General features: G+C 39.0%; 1 protein-coding gene across 10 annotated transcripts in view; it reads left to right on the plus strand.

Annotated features, from left to right (window-relative positions):
• Positions 1–21,948, plus strand: part of MAP3K4 (mitogen-activated protein kinase kinase kinase 4) — a 148,733-nt gene that overhangs the window by 100,760 nt on the left and 26,025 nt on the right. For 6 of the 10 annotated variants that reach the window (XM_037895105.2, XM_043544297.1, XM_037895111.2 and 3 more), the window contains 6 exons: positions 5,270–5,348; positions 8,698–8,776; positions 12,998–13,094; positions 14,059–14,175; positions 19,431–19,531; positions 21,307–21,387. In XM_037895105.2, coding sequence (XP_037751033.1) covers positions 5,270–5,348; positions 8,698–8,776; positions 12,998–13,094; positions 14,059–14,175; positions 19,431–19,531; positions 21,307–21,387 — 554 coding nt within the window. The remainder of the gene's footprint in view (positions 1–5,269; positions 5,349–8,697; positions 8,777–12,997; positions 13,095–14,058; positions 14,176–19,430; positions 19,532–21,306; positions 21,388–21,948) is intronic. The other 4 variants (XM_037895110.2, XM_043544296.1, XM_037895107.2 and 1 more) reach the window with 3 other exon arrangements.

A 21,948-nucleotide genomic window follows, 5' to 3' on the forward strand; every position in this document is an offset into this window, starting at 1 on the left:
CATCCCAAGACCGCATTTGCTTTTTTCCCGGCCATATCACATTGGTGGCTCATAGTCATCCTATGATCAACCAATACTCCAACGTCCTTCTCCTCCTCCGTTACTTCTAATTGATGCGTCCCCAGCTTGTAACTAAAATTCTTGTTATTAATCCCTAAATGCATAACCTTACACTTCTCACTATTAAATTTCATCCTATTATTATTACTCTAATTTACAAGATCATCCAAATCTTCCTGTATGATTTCCCGGTCCTTCTCTAAATTGGCAATACCTTCCAGCTTTGTATCATCCACAAACTTTATTAACACACTCCCACTTTTTGTGCCGAGGTCAGTAATAAAAAGATTAAATAAGATCGGTCCCCAAACTGATCCCTGAGGAACTCCACTGGTAACCTCCCTCCAGCCTGACAGTTCACCTTTCAGTAGGACCTGCTGCAGACTCCCTGTTAACCAATTCCTTATCCACCTTTCAATTTTCATATTGATCCCCATCTTTTCCAATTTAACTAACAATTCCCCATGTGGCACGGTATCAAACGCCTTACTGAAATCTAGGTAAATTAGATCCACTGCGTTTCCTTTGTCTAAAATATCTGTTACTTTCTCGAAGAAGGAGATCAGGTAGGTTTGGCACGATCTACCTTTTGTAAAACCATGTTGTATTTTGTCCTGTTTACCATTGACCTCAATGTCCTTAACTACTTTCTCCTTCAAAATTTTTTCCAAGACCTTGCATACTACAGATGTCAAACTAACAGGCCTGTAGTTACCCGGATCACTTTTTTTTCCCTTTCTTAAAAATAAGAACTATGTTAGCAATTCTCCAATCATACGGTACAACCCCTGAGTTTACAGATTCATTAAAAATTCTTGCTAATGGGCTTGCAATTTCATGTGCCAATTCCTTTAATATTCTTGGATGAAGATTATCTGGGCCCCCCGATTTAGTCCCATTAAGCTGTTTGAGTTTTGCTTCTACTTCAGATATGATAATATCTACCTCCATATCCTCATTCCCATTTGTCATGCTACCATTATCCCTAAGATCCTCTTTAGCCTTATTAAAGACTGAGGCAAAGTATTTGTTTAGCTATTGGGCCACGCCTAGATTATCCTTGACCTCCACTCCATCCTCAGTGTTTAGCGGTCCCACTTCTTTCTTTGTTTTCTTCTTATTTATATGGCTATGGAACCTTTTACTACTGGTTTTAATTCCCTTTGTAAGGTCCAACTCTACTTGACTTTTAGCCTGTCTCACTTTATCCCTACATGTTCTGACCTCAATAAGGTAGCTTTCCTTGCTGATCCCTCCCATCTTCCACTCCCTGTATGCTTTCTGCTTTTTCTTAATCACCTCTCTGAGATGCTTGTTCATCCAGCTTGGTCTACAACTCCTGCCTATGAATTTTTTTCTCCTTTCTTGGGATGCAGGCTTCCAATAGCTTCTGCAGCTTTGATTTAAAGTAATCCCAGGCCTCCTCTGCCTTTAGATCCATAAATTCTTCAGTCCAATCCACTTCCCTAACTAATTTCCTTAATTTTTGAAAGTCAGCCCTTTTGAAATAAACCCTAGTTGCAGATTTATTTTTGTTAATCCTTCTGTTCAGTTTGAACTGAATAAGCTCATGATCATTTGAACCAAGATTGTCCCCTACAACCATTTCTTCTATGAGTTCCTCACTACTCACCAAAACCAAATCTAAAATGGCATCCCCTCTAGTCGGTTCAGCAACTGCTTGATGAAGGAATCCATCAGCTATCGCATCTAGAATCATAGACTATCATAGAATATCAGGGTTGGAAGAGACCTCAGGAGGTCATCTAGTCCAACCCCCTGCTCAAAGCAGGACCAATCCCCCACTAAAACATCCCAGCCAGGGCTTTGTCAAGCCTGACCTTAAAAACTTCTAAGGAAGGAGATTCCCCCACCTCCCTAGGTAATGCATTCCAGTGTTTTACCACCCTCCTAGTGAAAAAGTTTTTCCTAATATCCAACCTAAATCTCCCCCACTGCAACTTGAGACCATTACTCCTTGTTCTGTCATCTGCTACCACTGAGAACAGGCTAAATCCATCCTCTTTGGAACCCCCTTTCAGGTAGTTGAAAGCAGCTATCAAATCCCGCCTCATTCTTCTCTTCCGCAGACTAAACATCCCCAGTTCCCTCAGCCTCTCCTCATAACTCATATGTTCCAGTCTCCTAATCATTTTTGTTGCCCTTCACTGGACTCTTTCCAATTTGTCCACATCCTTCTTGTAGTGTGGGGCCCAAAACTGGACACAGTACTCCAGATGAGGCCTTACCAGTGTGAAATAGAGGGGAGCGATCACGTCCCTCGATCTGCTGGTCGATCTGCGATCACGTCCCTTGATCTAGGAAAATCTGAGCCCTATTATTATTATTACTAGCACTCGTCCTCCAATCTATATCTGGGAAGTTAGTCTCCCATGATCACGCAGTTTCCATTAGTATTTACTTCATTAAAAACATTAAAATGGGCTCTATCCATATCCAAATTAGATCCTGGCGGTCTATAGCACACCCCAAGCACTATCCCAGGGGAGGCTCTAGTAGTTTTCTTCCCCAATGTAATTTTTGCCCAGACGGACTCTGTCTTATCCATTCCATCGTTTCTTACTTCTTTACATTCTACCTCATCATTGATATACAATGCTACTCCACCACCTTTACCTTTATTTCTGTCTTTCCTAAACAGCACATACCCTTCAATACCTGTAGTCCAGTCATGACTACTATTCCACCATGTTTCTGTTATCCCTATAATATCTGGTTTCACTTCCTGCACCAGTAGCTCTAGTTCCTCCATTTTGTTACCTAAGCTCCTCGCATTGGTGTACAAACATCTTAATTTTTGCTGTTTGGCCTCGCTCACATTCTGTACCCTATTAGGCACGGTCATTCTACAGTCAGTATAACACATTAGATTGGTATCCACACTGCCCTTCCTCCTTATATACATTCTCCTACCCACGGCTGTATCCTTTCTTACTTCGTTTTCTTCCCTCTCAATGCTAAAATCTGGCGTGGAGATTACCTGGACATTTCCCAACCATCTCCCCCAAATTCCTAGTTTAAAGCTCTCTTAATCAGTTGGGCCAGCCTCCATCCTAGAAGTCTATTTCCTTCCCTGCTCAGATGAAGTCCATCCCGAAAGAACTGTCCATGAATGCCTCCCAGTGGCTATCCATCCCAAAGCCCTCCTTATAGCACCACTGCCTAAGCCATCTGTTGATAGTCCTAATCTTGTCACACCTTTGTTGCCCTTCTCTAGGAACAGGCAGAATTCCATTAAAGATCACCTGAGCCTCGATTTCCTTAAGCGTCTTCCCCAGCCTAGCATAGTCTCTCTTAATACTTGCCAGCGAGAATCTAGTCATATCATTTGTTCCCACATGAAGGATAATTAGGGGATTCTTGCCTGTTCCCTTTAGGATCCTTTTCAACCTCAGGTCTACATCCCATATCTTAGCACCTGGAAGACAGCACACCCTTCTATTCTCTGGATCAGCTCTGGTTACAGGCCTGTCTATTCTTCTCAGTAAAGAGTCCCCGATCACATAGAGCTGCCTTTTCCTGGTGATGGTGCTATTCTCCAGTCTATCCCCTGTTCCCTCTGGCTGTAAGTTCTTTCCATTCCTATTCTCCCTTGTAATCCTCTTCAACCCATCCTGTATCCTGGGACTCATATTTGGTGTAGTCTCCATTGACTCTTCTTCTTTTCCTATAGGACTAGCCACTCTTCTCTTCTTCCTTGCCCTTCCACCTTCAGTGACTACCTGCTGAGCCCCTTCTTCATTTTCCAACTAGCAAACTTGATTCTTGAGCTCTGTTTCTCCTTCACTGGCCCGTCTTTTCCTCTGCCTGGTTCTTTTAGTCACATGCTTCCACTGACCACTTTCCTCACCCAGTCTGCCCTCAGAATTCCTCAGTCCTGCTTCCATCTGCAAGTCTGAGCTTTTCCCTTCAGATACCTCATGTCTTTGCTCCATAATCTGCTCGAACCCCTTTCTAAACTCAGCCAGACTTTCCACCTGCATCTCCAAACCTCGGATCTTTTCCTCCATCAGCTCTATCAGACAGCATTTCATGCAGACAAAACTCTTACCAGGTGCCCCCTCCAGGATCATGTACATACCGCAGCTTCCACATCCAGTCATCTTCATTGTGTCTTCCGCTACATGGGTCACTCCCACTGCTACCTCTGTATCTGTCATTGGCTTCCCACCTAAATCCTGTTAATCTGGGAAACACAAACCACACCAAAACACCACCACCCACAGCAAGAACAAACCCCCAACAAGCACCGCAAGGCAAACTCCCACTGAAACTCCCCTGTTTACAGCTCTGTTTGCTGGCTCCTGGGCCACTGCAGCTGTCTGTGCCGCTGCCTGACTGGCTGGCTACCTTTATAGGACCCGGAGTCAGAGAAGCCCCACCCCCTAATCAGGGCTCAGCTTCTCTCCCAGCACAAAGCCCCTACAAGCCTCTACACATACAAATAATACAAATACAAAACCAAATACAAATACCTTCTCCTAGCTAGCTCCTGTGCCTCTACAGCTGTCTGTGGGGAATTGATATGTACTTCCTAAGATATTAGTGGGCTGAGGTGTATAACCAGGCCTGAGGAAGGTAGCCTACTATCTTTATTTGGGGACGTCTGTATTAAAAGTCCAGAACTCAGAATTTCATGTCCATTTATCACCTGGCTAAAGATTAACCCCTTGGCAAAAGCCAGATACTTCACTCTGTGCATAAATCCAAACTGTTATACAGAACTTTTGTTAACATAAGCAAGTAAGCAGCAGTCATTGGGTATGTCTACACTGCAAAAATAAGCAATAAATAAATAAATAAAAAAACCCGCAACAGTGAGCCACAGAGCCTGGGTCCATTGACTTGGGCTTGCACTATGGGGTCAAAATAGTAGCGCAGACATTTGCGCGTGGGCTAGAGCCTGTGCTCTGAGATCCACCCCTGCCTTGCAGGGTTTCAGATCCTGGGCGCCAGACTGAATCCGAATATCTGTGCTGCTGTCCTGTAGTGTGAATCCTGCAAGCCCAAATCAGTTGACCTGGGCTCTGGGACTTGCTGCCATGGGTCTTTTTTTTCTCTTTTCTTTTCTTTTTTTTCCTCAATGTAGACATACCCTTAACCATGTATATTAGGATAAGTCAGTAGAACTCATGTGACATTTATGGAATTGTTTTTGGCTAATGAACAATTCTCTTCTGCTTGACAGGTGGGCAACACAAGGTTTTGATTTTCTTCAAGCCATCGAGCCAGCCTTTATTTCAGCTCTGCCTGAAGAGGATTTCTTGGTATGGAATTAATTGTTCTCCCATTGTAGCCCAACCTGCTTTCAGTTCAGTTTCAGTCAATAAAAATCTATTTGTCTGTCTGTTATCTGTTTTCCGTGCTCTTATGTCTGATTAATTATTGTTCCGAGACTATTCTGTATAAATCTAAATGCCTATTACTCTAATTTAGCTTGCAAAATTCTGAATAGTGCATGCTAATGACATCAATATACAAAAATATTAAAATTGTCATGTCAGGTTTCTGCAGTACTGAAACCTTTGTATAGTAACTACATTCACGACCTGGGATACTTGGCATCAGTTTGCTGATGAGCTATTAATTTACACTCAACCTAATATTGCTTTCTACTGGGTGATCTGAAATGTATCTTTAATAGCCCTAGTTCATGTATGGAGCAAACATAAAACATTACAATCTAACTGTATTTCTTTAGAGCTAAATCATACTAACGTACAAGATTTAAAATTTGAATCTTGCCTTGTTACTGTTAAATTATATGGTAGAGCATAGTTTGTGTTTGGTTTTGGTGGGCAGGGGTTGTTTTGTTTCTGTGAAACAGAATCCTGGAAGCTTTAGTTCTGTAATGTGGTATGTTCTAGGTCTGCAGTGGAGGTGAAAGTACAGCCCCCACAAAAGTAGCAGAACACAGAGAATAATATTGATGGCAATTGATTGTGTTCACTTTTATTTAGAGCCAGCTTTTCTTTGGAATTTTGACAGATATTTCCCCAGTTAATATTTCGTCTCTCAACTAGTGTGTCTGCATTTATTTAAAGAAAAGGACAGGTTACTCAAAGCCTGTCCCACAGTCAGTACATTACTATCACTGCAGCATTTTTCAGCTCTACTGTTTCAGGAGGGAAGAGAGCATTGATCCCCAGTGGCAACACGCTGTAGTTGAGCCACTGTTAATTAGGAGGCAGATCATTATGAACAAATTAAAGATACATTATGAAATACTAGGGTACAGTAATCTTATTCAATAAATACTGAAACTATAGCATTCATCCTTTTCCTTTAATATTATCTTTAAAACTAAACTGGCTATTAGCACAAAAATCCTGAAGTGGACTATTTTCCAATGTTTGCATTGCTGGGAAACATAGTGCTTTTAAAAAATTCCAGTTCTTTAAATATGATCTTAATAAGCTTGAGTATTGTGCCTGATACGGCAGATAAGATGTAAAGTTCTAGCTTTAAAAACTAGCCCCAACCTGTTATTTTTTCCCCAACTTTGATGCAGTTTCTAAAGTATCTGTAACAGTTTGATGGATAGTACAAATATTTTATTAAATAATCTAATTGTAGTCCTGGCACCTTCTGATGTGATCTTTTCAGTTCTCAAGCTCAGGTGAATCTCAGAGACTTTGAGAAGATAAATATAAAGTGGTTTTGGTGCTTTACAATCATAGTATTCTTTCCTCTGAATGTGTATGGAACCCCAACATCTCAGCTAGCATTGTATAGTGTGGTAGCTATTTATGTGATAAAATCTAAACTCGAGGTTCTGACCACTTTTGGTCGTTGAAAGATAACTTGGCAGTTTTGCAAAAAGTGGGATTTGCAATGGGAACTGCACACAAACTTCAAGAGAATACCCCAGTAACATTCAGGATAGCTGAGCTAAATTCAGACCTGGTGTAAACAGAAAACGACTGAGTTGAAGTTAGTGGAGGTTGTGCCATCTTACACCTGGTTTCAGTTTAATAGATTTTTACGGTCAGATGGGACCATTATGCTTTAGTCTTATCTTCTGTATAACACAGGCCATAGAACTTCACAGAGAAATCCCTGTGGCAACCTCAAACTCTCTGTTTTGAGCTAATATATATGTGTATTAGAAAGACATTTATCTTGATTTAAAGATTTAAAGTCTTCAAGTGATGGAGAATCTATCATATTCCTTGATATTTTCTTCCAGTGGTTAATTACCCTTACTGTTAAAATACATCACTTTATTGGGGTCTCAATTTGTCTAGCTTCAGTTTCCATTATTATGCCTTTGAATTGCAAGAGGAATTTTAGCAAGGTGGAATAATGTTTGTCTATATTTATGACCCTCCCAGCATTTGTAACTGAGCACATTAAAAACATTAATAATTTTATCCCCAGAAAATACCTGTAAGATAGGGAAGCATTAGTACTCCTGTTTTACAGATGAGGAAACTGAAATATAGAAAGATTAAGTAACATGTCCAACTTCTCTCACACAGTGTGTAGCAAAGCTGGGAGTTGAATTCAATCCCCTGCATCCCAGTTCGGTACCTTAATCCCACAAGACCATCCTTTCTTGAGAGAATTGCCGATGTTGTGGGTGGACAGAAGAGGGTCTCCTCTTATGCTAACAAAAGCAATTTTTCTGGGTCAGTGTGGAGCACTATATCTCAGAGTGAACAGTATCTTTGAATGTCAGCCAGGTCTAATGCTTATCTCTGTGACATAGAACCCTTTTTTTTTTTTTTTTTTTTAAGAAGATAACGAAAATAAAGCAGTTTATTCAGTAAACGTGATACTTAGTTTTATGGTCTTTGTCAATGCTTGCATATAATTCCTACTAGCATTATAGTGTAGAGGGACTGTTTTATTATATATCGTTCATGCAGTGTTGTTAAAGCCATATTAGTCCCAGGATATTAGGAGAGAGAAGATGGGTGAGGTAATATATTTTATTGGACCAACATCTGTTGGTGAGAGAGACAAGCTTTTGAACCTACATAGAAGTCTTCTTCAGGTCTGGTCAGGTTTCCCAGATCTGAAGAAGAGTGCTGTATAAGTTTGCAGGCTTCTCTCTCTCACCAACAGAAGTTGGTACAATAAAAGATATTACCTCACCCAGCTTCTTTCTATCATTGTTCAGTCTTTTTAACTACTTAATTCTGGCAAGTCCATTGCAGAGAGGAGTGTCTAGCAATGAAATCCTAACTTTTGCCTCCAGAGATTTAACTTAATGGAATAGATAGAAGCAGTCGTATTGCACGTGACAGACTATGCATGTATTAGTACATTTTAAGCAATAACACCCTGCCTGTGTTGACTTCACCCCAGGATAATTGACTGTTAGAGAAATCATGTTGCAGTCATTGTCTAAGCTACCTCATACATTTACAAATATATTTCAGTTAGCAGCATACATAACTATATAGGTCATATCTGTGGTGAAGAAACATATTTTGGGGATTTCGGATTTTTGTGTCTGAAGACGAATTTAAAGGTTTGATCAAAATTGGAAAAACTAGTAAGCCAAATTTTCTTCAAATCTAGATAAATGACTTTTGGGAGGGGGGGAGGGCAATTATCTTGTGTCATGCACAATATCATAACTTTTTTGTTGTTGTTTCCCTCTCCTAGAGTTTACAAGCTCTGATGAATGAATGCATCGGCCATGTAATTGGAAAACCTCACAGTCCTGTTACAGGTTTGTACATTGGTAAGACAGCAGTTACTGGCATTACTTCTGGAACCTAGCTACTGTAGTTTATATAAATAAGTTTGAAAAATAACAATTTGATTGCAAGTTCATTTTAAAACATTAAAGTTAACAATAAAAAGGTACTTTTAAAGCTTTTCCTGGTTGTTCTTATGTGAACATTACTGTCTGATTTCAGAGTAGCATCCGTGTTAGTCTGTATCCGCAAAAAGAGAAGGAGTACTTGTGGCACCTTAGAGACTAAAATTTGTTAGTCTCTAAGGTGCCACAAGTACTCCTTTTCTTATTACTGTCTGAGTCATCATTAAACTGTGGAAGTGTTAACACAGGTAATGTATAAAATGACAACAGTCCATATTTTCAAGTAGTTTTTTTTAATAAAGTAAATCACTCAGGTGATTCCTCTGACTAAGGGCAAGTCTACACTACAAAATTAAGTAGACCTAAGTTATGTTGACATACAGTCACTGCAGTAATTAAATCGCTTTTGCATGTCCATGCTATGCACCTTGTGTTGGCAGTGTGCATTCTCACCAGGAGCAGTGCACCGATTTAACTGTAAATATGGGGCATTGTGGGACAGCTTCTGAAAGGCAGCAACAGTCGATGTAAGCAACACAGTGTCTACTCTGACACTGCATCAACCTAAGGGCTGCGCCTCTCACAGAGGTAGAGTTATTAAGTCGGTGTAATGGGGGAGTTACATTGGTGGAAGCTACATTTTAGTGAAGACGCTTACTGAGTTAGGTCGATGTAAGCTGCCTGTAGTGTAGACCAAGGCTAATTAGTGTCCTTAAATGGCTCCCAATAGAGTCCCATCAAGTCTTCTGAAGAAAATATTATGGCTGTGAGGAGTTATAGCTTTGGGGAAAGTCAGGGCTGTATAAAGGCCTCTACTGTAGTTGATGCCATTGCAGATAAGAATAGAAAAGTGAAAGGGTGGCTACAGCAGAATTTCAGATTCAAGTCAGAGGCAAATGTTTGTAAGAGCAAGCTAGTTATTCTAATACAGTGTATTATCTAGTTGGGGGGCTTGTCTGCAATGGCAAGTCACTGCGTGGAAAGTCAGGGTCTGAATCTACAGAGCAGCTGTTTGCCACATAGTAATGTCTTGTGTGGATATTGCTAAAATGCACTGAAAGCCAAGCCATATTCCAGGACATTTAGTGCACTGTAGCAATGTCCACAAGTGACATTATTGTGCGGCAAGCTGGTACACTGCAGATTCATATCCTGGATTGCTGCACAGTAACTTGCCATGTAGACAAGCTCGAGTGATTTGATGTGTTCTGTGGATCAATTTACTTGCAATGCATTTTTAACTTGTTTATTTTTATATTACATTGAAGGTTTGTAGACACAAGTGATAATGCAGATATTAAAACTGTTTGAAAAGAAGCTTTAAAATGTTCCTTGTTGTTTGATACCCGTTAACACAAAACAAAAATTTTACTAGATCTAAAATGAGCTACTTCCCATGTGGGCTCATAACCTCCACTGAAGTGTTAAATATGGCATTGTATCCTTGTTTACAAATCTACTTCTTGCCTAAAGTTACTATTTCCATTCCCAACTAGATATATATTTCCATGTAGTGAGTGTCATAAAATTAAGCTAATTTATTTTTTAAAAGACAAATGTTAATATTACATTAGTTTGCATTGAACATCTATTGGTTCTAAATATTTTCATAAATAAGATTATCTAATGACTAATGAATGAGTCTGATTACATTTATTTTGGTTTAGTATTAAAAATGAATTCTATTTATTTGTTAAAATAATCATATTCAGACATGATTCTGGGTAAAGAGTATACAGCAATACGTCTGTAATTACCATCTACAAGGGGAAATAGGTTGGAAACCATCTGAAAGAGCCGAAGTTAAATATCAGTCTGTGTAAAATGTTGATACTGTAGCTGCAGGGTATTATGAATATCTTTATTAATTGTATGGCCTAGGAAAAAGCAGTGTGATTCTTTCTTAAGATGTAGATTAGAAGAAGAATTGCCAAATATGTAATTCAGTGCATCTAAAATTATGATCAACTATATTACTGACTCAGAACTTTAAATTGAATTAAGCAAATGTTAATTGCAAAGCTTTTCTTTGATGTTGCTATTCAGTAGTGTTGCTACAACAATAGAGATGTGACATTCTGTTAGGATTTAAATGCAACCAAACTGCCTTGCCAACAGAGTATTTCTGATTGTACCTGGAACTCTTGTAAACCTTCTTGTGATTTGTCAAGGTTAAAAATGTCCTTTTTTAAAAAGGTAAACTTCTGTGTTGTGGGATTTCATGCATGAGGAATATTAACTTTTTTTTTCATACATATGTTTCTGTCTTATGTCCTTGTAGGAGACTTCTGTGCTGATGTCCGGTGCAGTACTTTCAGTATCTTTGTTAGATTCCGGAAGATATAACTTCCAAAATCATTTTGGCTGCTTACTGCCCACACTGCAATTATTATTTCATTTTAGCACCATTGTTGTGGTTAGGAATGCTATCTAGTAATTTCTCTCATTTCCCACCTCCTTGCCAGTGCAATTAGTCATTGTTAGACATTCATAACTCTCATTTTTCCTGAAGTTGCATACTGGTTCCTCATGTTTTCACATGGTCTTGACACACTTCACACGTGTTAAGGCACAACATGGAGTGGGGCGCACCTGTTGGTTTTGAAATCATAAGCAGCTCTTCCACGCCATGATGAATGAGGGCAAATGGGTTTAGATGGCAGGGGGAATGAAGGGGTCAGAGAAAAACAGAAGGAAGAAGTGTGGGTATTGTGTAAAGTACAGAGAAGTGGCATTGGGAAGAGAGAAAGTAACAGGGTTGAGCTGAAGATATCACGCATGGAGGGAGGGAAGCAAAAGTAGTACAACTGGAGGAAAAAGCATTATCTCTTTGTTTTAAATTCAGTGAATTTAATATCAAAATAGAACACTTATTTTCAAGTAACAAAAAAAAATAAAAAACCTTTATTACAGTATCTGTGTTCAAATGACTGTGACTGTAAACGGTACAAGGTTCAGTGTGTGTGTGTAAGTCTTTGCAGTATTGGGATAAAACACTGGGTTTAATGTACAGAAAGATAGAGAGATACAGATGTCTAACTTCTTTAAAAAGGAAGTGTCCAGCTTTCTGGTCAGTTGCACAGCATTAATTGTTCATTTTGGTTGCTGGGGGGAGGTATGTTTCTTATTCTGGCAGGGTAGCTTTCTCCTGTTGTGATCCCCTGTCTGCAGATCACATATCAAATACGTAGTTTGAAAGAATAATGTGCAGTGTCCTTCTTGAGGCTAGAGCTAGGGTTCATTTTATTATACATCACACCAACAGTTTGGGTTGTAAATTTACAAGGGAGTCAGCTACTTTTCTGTCCACATAACCCTTACCCCACTCTGTGCTTTCCTTTAGAATGGAATAGTTAATGTACAATAAATACTATTTAGAATAACACAGTGAAGTGTTCTGTGCTCTTCATATAAGCTCTTAGATTCACAGTGAAACTAGTTTAGAGATGAGACTAATGTTCATTTTGGTTAAAACAATGGTTTTAGCATGCATATGAGCCCAAAATACTGAAACACTTGCAAATGCTGCTTCAGCCATGACTGAATGCATAGTCTTGGCTGACAACTTTTAGTACTGATCAAACTATTTATTTAGCTTACTGCATATATGCATGGCATTTGACCTGCATGCTTTACTTTTTATAGTTGTCCAGAAAATTAATATTTCCGGTGCTAAGAGCATCGTATAAAGCAGTAGTGTTGGCATTATTCAGTTTTTAACATTTTGTTTATTTACTGCATAAAAAAGTAATAAATTAACACTTTCCTGTGAAGTTGAAAAAATGAAAATACAGTTACAGTATTTTCATTAGATGCACATCCTGTTACAGCTATTTTTTCATTCCCTTGATTGTTTTTAATGGCTGTTTATATTTTTTAGAAATCTGATGCTGAAAGTTACTAGTATGATTAGTATTACTTTATAAGTGATTTATTTTAAATTAGTTTTTTGGGTTTTGTATATACAAAATCAATAAAATATTTTGATGTAAATAGAAGCTGAACTTATATTATGTAATTGATTAATTTGTGGGGGGATCTTTAACAAAATCACAACAGTATTATTTTTAAAAATTTTTCATAACAGGTGTTTTTCTGACATTATAATAATATCTATGTTTTGACTTTTACCATTTGCAGCTATTCATCGAAACAGTCCTCGTCCTGTGAAGGTACCTCGATGCCACAGTGATCCACCAAATCCCCATCTTATCATCCCAACTCCTGAAGGGTTCAGGTATTCAGTATTGTCCAGATTCTTAAGTGTCAGCTTTCTCCTCTTTCACTGAAAGTTTGATGTTACTGAAGCTGTTCGTTTAACTCAGGGAAGTGAATATAGTTTCTCTAAAAATTTGTTCTGATAAAGCCAATACTTCTGTTTTTGCAAGAGGAAAATCAAGGAGATTTTTAAAAAAGAGTAAAAGAAATCTGTATTTTAAAGGCATGCTTTTGGAGATGATGCATTTTCTCATTTGTTTAATGCTCTTATTGCTGCATGCTTTCCAACTTTAAAGTCATTCTTTGTTTCCTTTACAAAATTGCTTTGGGAAAAGAATATTTTATAATGAGATTCAGTATTTTAAATACTGGTAGTTAACTAGCTTTTTCCCTTCCCGTGAGTGAGCGAGCGAGCGTGTAATGCCTCTGACTTTGCTTCTGTAGTTTAGTTTACATGAGATTTTTCAAAGATAACACCCTTGAATATGGTGGCATTTCTGTATCTTAGTGTTAAATAATTTTTAAACTATATTCACATAATTGTTCCCCATTAAAAGTTTTGGTCTTGAAATAGGGCTAAAATATTTTTGAAAAGCTTCCAAACTAATTTTGCCATAGAGCCTTCCACATAAACAAAATAAAGGGCTATATTTTCAAAGGGGATGTTGCCCAGCCTCAGAATATGGATCCACATTTTTTCAAAGCCTGGTATTTACACACACAAATTGGGAGCTATTCTAGAGGTAACTTGAAATGTTGGTCTCTTAACATATTAAGTGATTGTTTGCCCATTGACTACTCTGCTTCTAAAACTTTTGGGACCAAATTTATTTTACCAAAAAAAAAAACCCCTTTCCCCCCGACATGAATAAACTTTAAAAATCGACACTGTTTTTGATTGTTTCGCTATCTTATTTTTAAATTAAATTTTCAACTCCATCCACTTTTTCAACTGTTTCCTGAAGTCTTTCTTCTCATCGCAGCACGCGGAGTGTCCCTTGTGATGTACGGAACCATTGCAGCGCTGCTGTCAGTCGCCCCGCTCCCATCAGTAGCGACTCAGCTCAACCAAAACCTGTCAGCAGTGCAAATGATACCAGGTAGTTCCACTCCGCAACGCAGAAGTCTCATTTCTGTTTACATCACCCATGCAAATTGCTCCCATTAAATACATTCCATTAGATAATTTAAACAGGGAAAGTCCATCCCGTCATGTGCTCTGTTCCAGTGGCTTCTTCATCTGTGTTCGACTTATGTGAAATTATTATACTATAGAAGTGCATGTTTATAAGTCTGCACTGAGATGCACAAGATGGTAATTTGAACATACAGTTTTGACCTTACATATTGGTCAAAAGACTATACATTAATTCATGCAGTAGAAATACTCATGCAGTTAACATATGCCATTCAGTTCCTCAGTAGATTAGCTTTGATAGGTTATTAGTAATTGGTAAATGTTCCACTGCACATGTATTTCTCAAGGAGGTTTTAATATGCAAATTAATTAGTTTATTGTTTACAATTAAACTGTAAGAATTTTTAATATAATACAGAACTGGAAGGAAATTATTTTTAGTGAAGAAAAATACTTGTGAAAATTTCCTGGTGGCAAATACAGAGTACTACAAATAAGTTTTGTGGGTGGATTTCTACCTGTGGTTTCTTATACCTGTGCAGAATAAGAACATGACCAAAGATGTCTTTCATGTTTCAGAGCAGTGCCATTTTCAAAGAACGTCAATAAATTGCTGGACAAATCTATTCCAGTACCTTCCCATTATCAGGCTTGCAACATTGGTGTCACATTTTAATTTGTCCCCTCACATCTGGCCACTGCCAAATGCTGTTTGTTCCTCCATGATTTCTAAGTCTGCTTTTTCCTCTGCATCCTGACCACAAAAACCCTTGTTGATGTCTTGCTAATCTCTTGCCTCATCTACTGCAATCTTATCTTTTCTGGCCTCTCCTTACTCCCCCGCAGTCCATCCAAATAGTTGCTAAAGTCGTCCTCCTCTCCTATGATTGCTGTCACTTGCTCCTCCTTGCCTTCTGCATCAAGTTTAAACTCCTTGTTCTCATGTTCAAGTGTCATCCTACTCCCCCTCTCTGTACCTTCCATTCAAGCCCTTCTTATATCCTTTCCACCCCTCTCCCCTCCACTCTTTCCCCTCGTATATTTCTCCCAAGTCCATGTTCAGGCTTCTTTCCCCTTGCTTCCTGTGTCTGGTATAATCACATACATACTGTGTGCTAATTGACCACACCTTATCCCCACAAAAATCCTGCATTGCTCTGAGTTTAGACCGGCTGTATTACATCATAATTGTGTTTGTGACAGATATAGCAATTTCCTGCAATATCCTGAACAAACCTTATTGAATTAAGTTTAAGTAATTTAGAAGTTCATTTTATTAAAAATGCAAATGTTTGTGTTACTGTGGGATTGTATGTAACGTCCCTAGGGAGGAGACACGACTAATGTAAACCCTGAGAAGTGTTATCAGCTTCAGGACTGTCTGAAACATGTGTCAGAATGAACTTCTAAAGTTAAGCAGGCTTCCCAGGAAATCTCTAGTGGGGGGTAACAGCAGATATAACTCCTCCAGTTTTGCAAGAACTTAGCCTTTTGAAGCTTCACCCAGTGGGAAGGGACCTTTATCTGCTAATAACCTGTTACATGAGGACAAGATCAGAGGCCCAAAGGAGTGACTTACAGATTCATGGGTGTTCTTATTCTGAGCTAAGGTGGTTATGTACATCACAGAAGAACCTCTGGGTGCAGTTTTGAAGGCCTGTTCACCTGCCAGAGCCCTTGTTGGAGTTGGGGTGATCTCTGGTAAATTTATTAAAATGCATGTAGTTTTTTATTGTTATGTTTTCTCTGTAATGCTTTCACTTTAAGAATAAATGTTCTTGCTTAGGAAAAGCTGTGTGGTGGTTTATAACGGTGGATAATTATGCTATTGACAGCCTCTGAAGAGAAAGCAAATCAGGCCTGCTTAGGCAGTCTGACTTGATGGGGAACTCACAGTGAAGGCAGAGAACTATGTGGCCTGGAAAACACCCCAGTGAGGAGGGAAAGAGACACAGTCTCCACCCAAGAAATATAAAATGCCTGAAAGTGGTTCCCTTGCTGGATTACAAAGGGGGATTATTATCTAATTAATGTTGCAAGCCCCTTTTGGCTGAGACCACATCTGCCTCCACAGCTCTAGCACTGTGACAATACTCAGCAAATAATCTTGGGAGTAGCAATCTCATTAGTGTTCTACTGTTCCTTATAGTTCAGGGCGGGGGGAAAAAATTAGGAAAGGGAACAGTCTGTCAGTGGAACATTCATATAAGGACTGTAACTTCCTGTGTGAGTTGAGTGGGAAAGAAATGAACTTCAATTTTATTTGTTCAGCAATTTTCTAGCAATTTTGTTAACTTACATTTTTGTGGTACTAAAATGTTCATCACGGCCATGCTTTGAAATAACATCTGTTAAAAGCATGAGACACACTTTTAATTACAGTGGCTAGTAATTGTGCAGAGGTATGATTATGAGTTCATAAATGAATAGCAGTTATTGTTTAAGACCTCTTAATATTTTGACATTAAGAGGATTTATGCAGTTAGAATACTGTTAATTATACTAGTCAAATGGTGACTATGTCTGGAGTCTTAAGATTTCTAAATACCTTATGGATCTCAATTCTTTTATTTGTATGGTCATAGTGCCAAGAGCTCTGTTGTGCTAATCATCATACGCACCTGGTTCATGCTCTAAAGAGGTTACAAACTCATTTGAAATAAAACGTGACAAGCAAAGGTAGCAAACATTAAGAGGCGAAGGGGAGGCAGAAAGAACAGGACAACAGTAATAAGATTGCATGGTTACCTAGATGAACTGTGCACACAGTTTAATTAGTCTGAACTATTTTAAAGTTTGTTATTTTTAATAAGTAATATCCGCTATCTGCACTTGCAACTCAACCAACCATCCTGGTTAGCTGATTTGTTGTAGGTGGCACAGTAGAAGCAGGTTTTGAGATATTTGGAGAGGAATGGATTATGACCTTACAGATCATTTCAGAGGGAGTGTTCCAGGCGTAAGGTGGCAGTTCTTTTGACATAAAACTCTAACTAGCATATCTCCAAAGTATCTTGTGACTTCACGTTCTGTGACTTTTATGCTAAAAGTTTTGATTTGCATCCCAAAATGGTCTCTACATGTAGAAGCTGGCTGTACAGTACACTCTGTGTTCACTAAAAGAACAGTTCTGGTCTTTGGAAGAATACTTCTGGATGCTATTTGTGTGTTTATAAAACATTCTCTGTGCTTCCATTTTAAGACCGTCATTACAGACGACCCAGTAGTAGTGATCAGCAGTGCCAAGCACTTTACAGATCCTTTTCATGGTTTACAAACAGAATAAATAACGCATGAACTATACCTTTCATTTAGGAGCTCTAGCAGTTTCAGAAATCAAGAGAGATGTGGTTGAGTAGTATTTGTGGTTTCTAAAAACACATATTGAATCGATCCATTATTTAAATATTCCTCTTATGTTACAGACCACATAAAACAGATTTCCCATACTCTGCCCCCAGCTCCTTCTGTCCCGCTCCCTTCAAATTGCCCCTGGAGCGTGTGAGTTACTTGAAGTGGTGCCTGAGCAGCTGCTTTTTGAACAGGCACAACAGAGGGATACAATTTTTGACTATCTTATGCTTTGGTCTGATGTTATACTATTGAATGCAACTGGGACAGACTTGTAATTCATGTGTGATGGCGAACCCATGTATTGTGGTATCTGTAACAGTTACCGTGTGTGTGTTTCTTGTTTTCATTTTTTTAAACAGATTAAAAACGAAAGAATTAAAATGTTTGTCAAACTACAAAAGAATCGAATGATCAACAATAGTTGATGGAAGGAAAAGAAATAAGAAATATACATTTCAAAGAACTGGGACTTCACTTCTTAAGAGCATCCACATATATATTTCGGCCAATAATATTAGAACGTTGGAATGGTTGCATTGTGGTACAGAAATCTATGTATTCTGTTCATTAAAGAAATAATTCCCTAGAAGTTTGCATGCTGTTCTTGGAGCCATCTACTTTGCCACTCTTTTGGGAGTTGGAAATAACAAACTGCCGTGTTTTCTTCTACAACAGAGGCAATGAATTCTGATGTGCACAATCTGTATTTTTAAGTTGAACTCCGATCGCCCATGAACTAAATAAATAGTATTTAAAAACTAACTATGGAAATGGGAAATCTGTAGTAGCATTGAAGAGAATTGTCATTCAAGAATGACTATAATGTTCTGTGCACAGTGTAATCCACTTAAAGTGAACGTCAGTTTGTAATGAAGTAGAATGACTGTCCCAAACATTTCCAACTCAGTCTGCAGATTGCTGTCTTAATTATAGTTATCCTCATTTATAGTGACGTTATTCTATGGGGGAAAAAAACCCTCTTCACTAAGGAAGGTTCTATTGTATTTAAGAGGATGGAGGCCTAGCCACTGGAATAGCATAGAAACAAAGCTTTAATCTGTTCTAAACATTTGCATTAGGTGCATACAATTTATAGAATATGAGAACTTTCTAAACCAGTTGCACTAAGCAATGTGTGGTGCACAAATGCTACCATAGTTCATTCAAGGCTGTTCTTAAAATATTCTTTTTTTATGTAATTTGAAAATCAAATGCAAAGCAATTTTAATCTATTAGTTTATATTGAGCTTTTTGACAGTTTGGGGCTGTGCTATTTCTATACTAATTTTTCCAATTTAGTTGTTGAATGTCCAAGGTCGGAGAAGGTTGTGGTTGGTCATTTTGTATTTACCCAGACCTAGTATTTGAGCAGATTTCCTTCAGTCTTTCTCACTGTTTCTTTACCTGTTTAATAATTTGCATATACAGAGGCTCATAATTAATTTGTGCAAGGTAGGGTTCTTGTTTTGTCTTCTGGCAGTATTTATTTTTTAAATAGGACTCTGAGCGGAATATAGCTCTGAAGTGCTCTGAGCTTGATCTGGTAAGGTGTTGAACCACTGTAGATCCCATTTTAATCAATAGGCGTTTCAGGTGCTTAATGCTACATAAGATCCAACCTTTAGGTTGGTGGAGTGGGACAGTTTCTCCATCCAGGATTTAAATAATGTCACGGAGAGAACAGGAAAGAAAATGCTGAAGATACACAATACTTCAGTTTACTTGCCAAGAACTGGTTTTGCCTTTGTGTGGTTTTCATTAGTGGGATCACGGTGGATACACTTGCCTCCTAAGCTTTAGAGGTTCTGTCACTTCAGAAGTGCAGTTAAATTGCTAATTAGGACGGTGGCTGTTTTTTAACAGGGGTTCCAGTGTCCCTGAAAATGATCGACTGGCTTCAATAGCAGCTGAGTTGCAGTTTAGGTCCCTGAGCCGTCACTCAAGTCCCACTGAGGATCGAGAAGGTGATTATTTCGATAACAGATTGTGATCTGGATCTGCAAATGATTCATGTGATTAATGAACGTATTGTCTCTCTCCTGACCCAGGTCCATAGAATTCCTTTATCAACTCTTTATTTCTAAACAGGTCTTTACTGTGTTAGATTTAAATTAATGACCAAATTTTCAAATTAGGTTGCCTACGTCTTCCCAAATATGTATGTGTGGGGTTTTTTTTTTTCATATGTAGCTTGTTTGGCTTTTTTAATAGACCCGTGGGGTGTTCCACTACATCAGGGTGGGCAAATATTTTGGCCCGAGGGCCACATCGAGGAATAGGAGTTGTATGGTGGGTCATGAATGCTCACAAAATTGGGGTTGGAGTGCGGGAGGGAGTCCAGGCTCTGGGGTGGGGCTGGGGATAAGGAATTTAGGGTGTAGGAGGGTGCTCTGGGCTGGGACCGAGGGGTTCGGAGGGTAGGAGGGGGATCAGGGCTGGGTTGGGGCGTGGGGAGAGGTTCAGGAGTTCAGGCTCCGAGCGGCGCTTACCTCATGCGGCTCCTGGAAGCAATGCCATGTCCCTTCTCCGGCTCCTACATGGAGGCACAGCCAGGCGGCTCTGCACGCTGCCCCGCCTGCAGGCACCACCTCTGCAGCTCCCATTGGAGTGCCAGAGGGGGCCATTGGAGTACGTAGGAGCCAGAGTGGGGCCATGCCGCGGCTTCTGGGAGCTGCGTGGTGCGGATTCCGGGAGCTGCCTGGTGCGGCCCCTGCACCCCAGACAGAGTGCAGGAGCGGGGCCCAGGCGTGTAGTGCAGCCCCCAACCCAGTGCCCCGGCCAGAGCGGGGCCGGGCCGAGTGGTGCGGCTTGCGGGCCATAGTTTGCCCACTCCTGCACTACAGCATTCAAAATGAGATTGATACCATAGTGACATTTTGTTGGAATATCCCCTGTATCAGTGACTAGATCTACTCTTCTCACACACCTTCTCAGCACAGTAACCTGGCTGTGAGGTGAGGATTTCTCAGGCTGTGGATCAGAAGCAAAGACTGTAGCTGCTATTGCAGCATCAGTGTTACAGGTAAGTCCCCAGAGCCAGTACTTGCACCCACCACTAGTGGGGAGAAATGATTGGATCCACATGTTGGTAGATGGATTGATCTGGGCCTCTCCTCCTCCTCCTCTGGAGGTTTCTCTGACCCCTCATATTCTTAGGCATATAAGTGAAATATATTTAAACAACTTCCTTAGAAAATAAACTTGTTCATTAAGAAGTTTCATTTTATATTTTGTATGACAGACAATGGACTTCTCCAGTGTTTCAGCCATCACTTATGACTGGAGTTTGAATATAGTAGATTGTGTTGTCTGTTTCCAAATTGGAAGAAACAATTGAACTTTTAAAGTATATTTTTTGATTTGCCTGATCATTGCCTTTTACCTGTGCCTGATTTTGAAGGGGAGACTAACTAGGTTGGATTGACTATTTATAAACAATTTTGCAATGCAAAGTCACTTTTTATGTATACAGATGCTGAATTTCTGCCGTGTGTTATATATAACTATTTCTAAAGATACTAAATTGTCTTTAAGTTCAGAGAATGTAACTAGCTGTGGAGTTGCCTCAAATACCATAACGAAGATCAGTGTGAGTTGTTAAATTATCAGGTGTTTTAATCCTGAAATGTAAAATGTAAGATTTTGTTGTTGAATATGGCAACACTGTTAATAACTTAAAAGTAGTATGAAAACAAACAATTTTTAGGCAACATAATTTCTCACATTACTGTTTTTACAGAACCATTGTATCCTAAAGGAGACTTGAGTGGATCAGCCCGAAGGAGTTGGGAGCTTCGAACTCTCATCAATCAGACCAAAGGTAAGAGACAAAGGAACACTACTTAATGCAGTATATTTCAAGCTTAGCTAAGTCTGTATATTTAAAAAAAAAATCCTTAATGTTGTATTTCAGAAAAATACTGATTTCTGATATCAGAGGAGTTTAAAAAAAGAACAGTATGTCGTCTTTGAGGCATTATCTACTGTTCTTGATATACAAAATTAGTATTAATAGTTGCCAACATGCTTATTATCATCAGTTGATAGATTTTTGAGAAATTGGGTTTACATGAAATCTCTAGATCTAGAGGTTCATAAAGAAGTTAGAGGTTCACACAAAACTTCAGAATTACTTAAATTTGAGAAAAGTTCTCAAATCTACATGAAGTAAAATCTTAAACTTCTTCCTTCCCCTGTTTCAATATGGTAATGAACTCAACTGTATTAATATCCAAACTAACGATCAGTGCTTTAATTAAAGGCTAAACGAAGATAAATCATATTGTAAGTTTATTACTTCAGTGCAGCTATCTTCTTTGAATTATGTTGGTGGGAATTAAAATTATGTTAGTGGGAATTAAAAATGGTTCAGTATTTTCAT

The sequence above is a fragment of the Chelonia mydas genome, chromosome 3 (assembly GCF_015237465.2).
Source record: "Chelonia mydas isolate rCheMyd1 chromosome 3, rCheMyd1.pri.v2, whole genome shotgun sequence".
Classification (NCBI taxonomy): Eukaryota; Metazoa; Chordata; order Testudines; family Cheloniidae; genus Chelonia; species Chelonia mydas.